Genomic DNA, 8,627 nt, shown 5'->3' with positions numbered 1-8,627 from the left:
CCCGGGCATTTTTCAAGATCTCTTAAGGTTAACAATATCCACCATGATAAATCGCCATTCACAACATTGAGCCTAAATGAGTGCGGAAAGAGAACCCTAATTTGTGTCAATTAAACGGGGCTTATAAATTAATTAACTCACAGTTTTTGACATCAGGGATGTAAAAGGTTACCGAAGTTGATTATTAACTCTGAAACCAGGCCCCGTCGGAACGTAATGCGACGCTAGTTCGGATGCATGTACTGCTAAGTCAAACCAACTTCTTAACTGACGTAACGTCATTCCTCAAGTTTCGTATTTCCTGATTAAAAGTCGCGATAAGTCTCAATGTCAGTCTTCTGCAAAGAAGCTTCTTCAGAAAAACTCGAAATTACCGCAATATAGGAAACACAACAAATATTAATTTTCTTGGAACTGTTTCGGCTGGCGATCCAGCCTACTTCGGCGAAACTGTTAGGAGAAAATATATATTTGTTGTGTTTCCAATGTTGCGGTACTTACAAAGTTTTTCACAAGTGTGTGTGTGTGTGTGTGTGTGTGTGTGTGTGTGTGTGTGTGTGTGTGTGTGTGTGTGTGTGTGTGTGTGTGTGTGTGTGTGTGTGTGTGTGTGTGTGTGTGTGTGTGTGTGTGTGTGTGTGTGTGTGTGTGTGTACGCGCGTGCCTGCGTGCGTCTACATATTCTACTTCGACCGAGGGCCGCTCTTCAACCTGACCCCGGTCGAAACGTTGAATGCAATCTCTTGCTTTTGTACTTATTAGCGGCATTTATGCAACTTACGGAGAAGTATTAGCTTCTTGCAAATGTTCAAATCTCTTCCTCTTTTTTCCCTCTCTCACCGTCATAACAAGCAAATCTTTCAGCATGCAATGTGATCTTATTGCCCCAGTTTACTTAGGAAAGCACACCGGGAGTCGGCTAATGCCACGTACTACCAGTATGCGCAATGCTCGCTTTGAAGATGAACAAACTTCATTATTTGGCAGAAAGATCCCCCTCTCTGTTTCAGAGGAAGGAGGGACTCAACCTAGATGTCGGCCATGATACCGTGGGCCCTGGCGGCGTCGTCGGCCTGCCGTATTAAGGCACGCTTGTATTTGTGGGTCGGAACTGAGGAGCGAGGCCTTCCATCCATGCCCCTCCGGGAATTCGCCCCTCTGGGCGTGCCCGAAGGCCCCCAGCCTTCGGGCACGCCCAGAGCATGTGGCTCAAGTCCGCCTTGTTATTGCAAAATTTACACGTGTCCGAATAAAGTTCCGGTGCGCAGTAAGTTCATCGTTACCGGACGAGGGGAGCGTCTGTGTCAGGAGTAGGAGCCACGTCACCGCCTGCCTTTTGTTCAATGACACGTGTGCTGAAGGATGCATTCCCCTGCTTAGCCTATAATGCGGCGTGATATCTCTCTGCAACTGGTCATCTCTTCAAATCTCTCTCCTAGCTCGACCAGGGCTATCCACAGGCTCGGTCTGCGAGTCCTCGAGCTGTCTCGTGTGCTGCCTCATTGCCGAGTAAGGAGGAGTAAGCGGGGGCCCAGATTATACCTATGGTTCACTGGTCTTTGCGTTCAGCCAATGTTCTTAGCGTTATTTTTGATGTACGCCCGTGTGCAAGGTTTCTCACAGCCGTCTGCAGGTCACTAATGATTAGTGTAGTTGAGGCGGATGCTATGACCAGTACAATGGCTGCTTCCTCTGCCCTTCTACGAAGCTCGTTCTCACCGAACCGCTGACATGCTTTCCTTTGTAGTCGTTTGTAGCCCACTACGGCTATAGTTATGTTGTAATTTCCTTTGTATTTGGCCGCGTCTACGTAGGTGGTTTCCGGGAAACCTTTTGAAGTTCTTATGTACATAGAACTAGTACAAGAAATCAAGCAGAGATACGTTGGGGATACAACCACAGAGCAATTAAGTTCGTACAAAGCCAAAGAAAATGATTCCCTAGAACGACCCATAATTGAGGCCTGGGTAAGATCGGAACTTATGAAACTGAATACAAAATCGTCGCCTTCATGCTCGCGCTCTCTTACTGCGAAAGCATCATGTGCCCCCACAAAGCGAAAAAATCCGGCGTCCGTCGGCTTGACGTGATGACGTCACGAAGAACTCGTGACGAAGAAATCTCAGTGATGACATCACGAAAAAGTAGTCACCTGTCGCGTGGTTTGGACGTGGAAACAGTACGCACGTCTATGTAGTCACCCAGACACTGCTGTAACCATAGAGGATGTAACCATACAGGGAAAAAAAAAGCTAGGAGGAAGCGTCATGTGACTATCTAGAAGCCTGGTCCCTGGCCACGCGATATTCAAGCGTTACAGTTGGTCGGCTCGCATTGGTTGCGTCTGCTACGGGGGCTTCATCCAACCAAGGTACCGCGCACTGGCCGGCAGGGGTATATCGTCAGGGAAGGTGGTTCGCCGAGGCTAGCGGAATCAGGTGACGCCCCCTCCTAGTTGCTTCCTTCTTCCATAGATGGTAACACCCAGACACCACCTGTTCTCGCATGCGATGCAAGTAAGGACACTTGGATATATATGACTTCTTTACTCAAGGTTTGTCAGCATCGTGATTGGCGCGCATGTGATTCACAAGGGACACACGCCTCGAGAAGGCCCTCTCGCACATGTTGCACCGGTGAGGCTTCTCGCCGGTGTGCTGGATGAGGTGGGCGCGCAGGTGGTACCTCTGGATGAAGTCGGCGGGACACAGGTGGCACGCGTAGGGCCTCTTCACCGAGTGGTTGCGCACGTGACCGGCAAACTTCTTCCCCGAGACGAACTTCATGCCACACATGAGGCACTCGTGGGGCGCCTTGCGCTTGTGTCTCGCCGTGTGCGTCGTCATCGCGAACCTGCTGGCGAACGTGGCTGGGCACAGGGTGCAAGAGAAGGGCCTCTCTCCCGTGTGGCGGCGCATGTGGTTCGCCAGGACGCTGTTGCGAGTGAAGTTCTGGCCGCACACGTCGCACCTGAACGGCCGCTCGCCGGTGTGCATGCGCTTGTGGCGCTTCATGTTCTCCTTGCGAATGAACTTGCTGCCGCACACCGAGCACGCATACGCCTTCTTACCGGTGTGAGTGTGCAGGTGCCTGCGCACGGCTCTCCTGCAGCTCAACACCTTTCCGCACACGCCGCACTGGTTCTCTTCGACCTTGGAGTCCTCGCCGTCCGACCGCGCCCTGCTGGCTTTCCTCCGTTTGGATGACCTGCGCAACGATAACACCAAGAATTTTTGACAGCGCCGCTGTCTAAGCTTGAGTTCTGACCGTGGCCGGCGACCGCAGAAATGTTGCAAACTAATGCAGTATATAAAATTCCATGTTCAACAAACAAGTTTTACATTGGGCAAACTAGTCGGTGCGTAAACGTCAGAATTCAGGAGCATGCGCGTAATGTCAAAAACGGCACAGGTTCCCCAAAAAATCCGGGGGTCGCTGAGCAGGTGGCTATTGCTCTAGCACTAATTGATTCTGGCAGAGTTTTAGTCTTTAGTGACTCTCGATCTGCGAATAAAGCCTTCTCGAGGGGAGTTGTTGCAGAACCGGCTTACAGACTGCTGCAGGGTAGGTACATCACTTCGCATACAGTTACTTGGTTTCCGGCGCACATGGGGTCAGTGGAGGGAGCCCCGCGTAACCTCAACGAGGTGGCGCACAGGGAGGCACGAGGATTAGCGTGCCGTGCACTCCCTGAGGAGGCCGGATCTCCCGCTCCTGAGTTTAGGGACCAGCTGTTAACTTATAACGATATCACCAAGCACTATTACCTAGGGCGCAGGGCATTCCCCTTGCCACGTTCTAGATTAAACAGGCCACAGGCGGTTACGTTAAGGCTTCTGCAGACGCGGACGTACCCTAACCCGGTCGTCATGAAGAAAATTAATCCGGACTGCGGGATTTCAGTCTACTGTAGTAAGTGTGGGGGTTTGCTCGATTTAGATCACATGCTTTGGCGATGGTCGGCGTTGGATGGTGATGGTTCTCAAGGCGAACAGTGGTGGCAGCGAATGCTGCACAGTGACGCGCTGGCGGACCAACTCAGGGCTGTCCAGAGGGCCCGTGTGGCGGCAGATGGGCTTGGCCTCTCTGTCCCGACGTGGGAGCGGCCCGCATCAGTCCTGGACTGAATCCTCAGGACATCAATAAAGTTATTCATACCATACCATACCCATTTGGCCATTCATTGTCAAAGAAGTGCTTGTAAACCTCGTTTTGATAAAACGAAAATCTTGCATTGCCACAGAGACCAGCGCTCACGGGAGATCACGGAGGCGTTTTACTTGTCACTGGAAGGCGATAATTGTATCGATCAGCCTTCATTAGCACTATCAGATGCAGAAGTATCATACCTCAAGCATAGCTTGCGTCACACGTCCACGTCTCATCAGCCACATAGCCTTTTGTTGTTTCTTTTGTCGCATTGAGCATGTGCGATGGTTGTTTCTTTTCTTAGGTTTCCAGTCGCTATTTATTCCGCTTCTTTTCGGAATAAAATTTAGTTGCGAGTCAGCGCTGTAGTCATGTCTTTTCTATTCTCGTCCTCGTTTTTGTCGCGCTATAGAATTCGTTCAAGACCGCAGAAAACTCGGCCTAGCTGTGCAAAGCGAAATGGAAGCATAGCGTAGTCATGTGTAGTATATAGTATAGCAGGGGGGGTGGAAAGAGAAGCGAGGAGGAGTAATAAGAGGGTGAGGAGGATAGGAATGAGGAGGTGAGAGTAAAGCATAGCATAGCCTTTTGTTGCATGGCAAGGTAGTGGCAAAAGAAAGTGAGTATGAGGGAGAGGAGGAGAGTGGAGAAGGTAAAGAATAGCACACCTTGTATAGTATAGCAAGGAGTCGAGAAAGGGAAGTGAGGAGGAGTAATACGAGGGTGAGGAGGATGGGAGAGAGTAAAGAATAACGCAGCCATGCATAGTGTTCGTAGCAAGGGGTGCATGTGGGAAAGGAAGTGAAGGTGATGCGGAGGCAAAGGAGGAGAAGAAGGCCACTAGCTCCACTGCTTCCCGAGTTCAGCGGGGCTTGTTGCTGAGCTAGTTGGTTCATTACTTGAGGAAAATCGGTATGGCGCAAAGAGGACGGAGACGAAGTGAAGACCCGAACTGACAGACGCGTGTCTGCCAGTTCGTGTCTTGACTGCATCCTCGTCCTCTATGCGCCATACCAATGTTGCCTCAATCTTTTTCTTTTATAGCTCTATAGAGTACAGCTATGCGTGCGAACGTTCAAAATGCAGAGTATAAAAAAATGGCGTCAGATCTGTACTCTCACTTAGTTAATCGTGGGAATAAAGGAATAGAATATTTAAGCAATGAGAAAAGCACGAACTATAGTGACTAGATTGTATATTCTTACCCCTGTGCTAGATGGTCGAAATTTCCGGTGCACTCCACTACGGCCTGCCTCAAAGTCATATCGTGGTCTTCACTTAAAACCCGCGATATTGTTATTATGCCAATACGCTATGACTCTGCTTGCGGCGGCGCAACTCTACGTATATACAGTAGGCATTCTAGGACAGCCTAAAACGGTCAATGTTAAAGGGGCTCTTCAACACTTTTCGAACTAATCATCGAATGACTTCATCGAAAGAGTTTATCGCCTCAAGAATCGACTGTCGCAATTTTTTTATCCGTCAAGTACAAGCGGAGTTACGTGGAATTGTCGCACGCTTTAAGCGCTTTCTCTCTCTCTCTTTTGTAGCAGCGAGAGCGCTGAAAGCTATATGCGGGGGGGGGGGGGGCAAGGGGGCAAGAAGATACGTCCGTGCTTTAGCGCGCGTCATGAACTTGCGCGCCTTCTTTATTTCTTTTTTTTTTTCTCTCTTTTCTCCTTCGAACGCACGGCTTACTGTCACTGTGACCGCGAGCGAGCGCGCGGGCACGTCGTGGCATCCCGCGATAACTATTCAGCGCATGAGGCTCAAATCAGTAATGCTTTCATTCTAGCCAGTTGGTGCAAACTTGTAACTCGATTCATGGCTGCGCTAAAAACACGGACAACAGAAGAGACGTACACAGCACGGGCGCAAACTACCAACTTTATTACTGAACGCCAAAGTAAGCCCATATATGCACGTTCAGTAATAAAGTTGGTAGTTTGCGCCCGTCCTGTGTACGTCTTCTTCTGTTGTCCGTGTTTTTAACGCCGCCATGAATCGAGTTACGCTCAAATCATTTTGTGTGTTTATGACGCGGTCATTTTGGATTATGGCATCATTTGTCGAGAAAAAAAAAGGAACGATTTCTAGCTGACTTTGACAACTAATTGTAAATTCCAGGCCGCCTGCTGCGCTATGATGTTTGGCTCACGTGTTCTCAGGATCTTCGACAAGCGATCAGCAGCGTTTACCGAACCATGCTCAAAATGTGTTGCGGGGCCCCTTTAAGCGCACAGAGGCTCCTTTCCTCTAGACACGGTTGAGGTGTCCACCGAAAAGCGAAGCGTGACAATCGAATAAGAAGACAATTCTAAAGGGGCTTGATTGCACTATCGCGTTCCACTTTTGAAGGAGAAGCTTAACCATCCTCCAGATCTTTGAGAAAATGTTCGTTAGTTATACGTTATCCCGGCCACAATATCAATACGCCTCATCTGTCTCCAGGATTTCATTTACCATATTTTCACGGCGCGCTCGTTACCCATGATGCCACACCTTTTAGTGCCGCGGGATTCGGTCGAGTCCTTTGAAGTTTCGGCGCGACCATCTTCCGGCGCTCCACTGCTGCTGCTGCTGCTGCTGTCGGTGTCCATAGTAACTTCTTGTGTTGCACTCATCCTGGACATCAAAGCAGAAGGACAATCAATTACCAACGCTGTGGACGCTGTAAGTTTATAGTCAAGTCATTTACCGATGCAGCGATCTACGATCATGCTAAGCTTTCTCGCAAACTAGTTAACGTACGACAAACGCCCTTAATTAGGAGGAAATGGCGATATACTGTAGCCGCGTAGATATTTTGACAAAAACAAAGGCAAAAGCGAAGACAAGAACGAGCGGAGAGTCGCGCTTGTCAAGGTTGGTTTCAAAAACTATTGTTCTGTCTACTTCTTTTCCCAGAGTGACCGGCGCAAGCCTTTGGCCCCGTGGACGCCTTACAACTGCAGATGGGCGAAGTTAGTCGCCTGTACTTCCATACTTTGCAACACCTCTTTCAAGCATTAATAAGAGCGTGGGGAGGCGGGGCGTCAGTATGACGGCAAGGCCTTTACCGATGCAGCGCGCTGGCGTGAAAGAAGTGCAGTTCCGAACGCTCCTGAATGACAACAAGCTAGCGCTCTTGAGTCGCGTGCATTCGGTAGCGTCATTGCCCAGTATATATGAAACGCTAGTAGCGAGGAACACACGTGCTCGCTCCAGTACGCTTATCAGTAAAAACGGCAAGCGTTCAAGTGTTGAACTGTTCTCACCTTGATTCTCGTCACAAAGCTGGCCGACGACCGGCTGAAAGAAACATTGGAATGTCGATGAAGATTGGCTCGAGGACTTCCCCTCGCGCAACGTGGATATCTTCTTTCTTCTTCACCGAACGGCGCGGTTTTCATTACCTCCGGTGTGACCAATCCCCGTCGTGGGGCTGATGGGGCTGATTTATAGACAGCACCATGTTTGACGTCTGCATCCCAGGTCAGTGGGCATGGGCTGAAGATTGCCTTTGCGAGTGCTTCATGCTGCTTGAGTTACGTCGGCGAAAAGCTGGTGGAGATACAAAATTTCAAAAAAATATTCCTCAAGTTAAAAAAATAATACCCTTTTGTAACTTTCCCTATGTTCAGCTAATACATAGAGCTTTCAAATGAAATATCGTGCATATTTTTAGTCCGACCACCAAGACAAGTTTTTTGACGCTGAATACAGAGCTTTTCTAAAAAAAAAGTGATATTCGCAATTTTTTTTTCAGACGATCTGCTACACCTTGAGCGACTAAATTATTTTTCGTTTGTAGTATGTCAAACAGGCCACCAGTATATAATTCATTTCTACCCTTTGAGTTTGCCTTGTTCCTGGAAAAAAATATCAAACTTTGCAACTTTATTCAATTTTGCTCGTACGAAAAGCCCTCGAAGAATCGATATACGTAAATAAGTCATTATTTTTACAGTTACATCACTTCATTAGCTTGCCGGAAATACCATTTTACCGAGTGTATCCCATAAAAGTCCTTTGAAAAAAATTGTTGTTTGATGCCCTTTAGCTCAGTCGGCGCAAAACTACAGACTCTCACAAATAGGAGGGAAAATTTTTGGCAACAGAAATAAATGAGCAGAACGAGTTTCGAGCTTCAATAAAAACGTGGAAATTTTTTCAGCCATATTTGTGATGGTCGGAAAAAAGCTGGATGATTTGGCATGGAAAGACCCATATATATATATATATATATATATATATATATATATATATATATATATATATATATTGTCACGTTGTCGTGACGTCGACGAAGACAGCAGTCGGCGTTTTCAAGATGAAACTGTTTATTTGGCCGAACTTGTGGCCGGGAAACGGAAAGTTAATTTACAGCAATACACACGGTATGCACTGATAGCGGCGTACAGAGCGTCGACCGTCGATCAACTGACAAGTGGTGAAGCGCGTCGGCTTTTATACAGGCGCTATCGAACTTTCCAGCG

At 48.2% G+C, this 8,627-nt stretch overlaps 1 protein-coding gene across 1 annotated transcript; it reads right to left on the bottom strand.

Annotated features, from left to right (window-relative positions):
• Positions 1-2,268: 2,268 nt before the first annotated feature.
• On the bottom strand, positions 2,269-6,773 carry LOC119405280 (gastrula zinc finger protein XlCGF7.1). Its single transcript, XM_037672097.2, has 2 exons — positions 6,652-6,773; positions 2,269-3,204 (listed from the first exon to the last, which is right to left on the bottom strand). The coding sequence occupies exons 1-2, from the start codon at positions 6,771-6,773 to the stop codon at positions 2,547-2,549; spliced, it is 780 nt and encodes a 259-aa protein (XP_037528025.2). The 3' UTR covers positions 2,269-2,546.
• Between the last annotated feature and the right edge of the window lie 1,854 nt (positions 6,774-8,627).

The sequence above is a fragment of the Rhipicephalus sanguineus genome, chromosome 9 (genome assembly GCF_013339695.2).
Source record: "Rhipicephalus sanguineus isolate Rsan-2018 chromosome 9, BIME_Rsan_1.4, whole genome shotgun sequence".
Lineage (NCBI taxonomy): Eukaryota > Metazoa > Arthropoda > Arachnida > Ixodida > Ixodidae > Rhipicephalus > Rhipicephalus sanguineus.
This window is presented reverse-complemented; position numbering and strand designations above follow the sequence as displayed.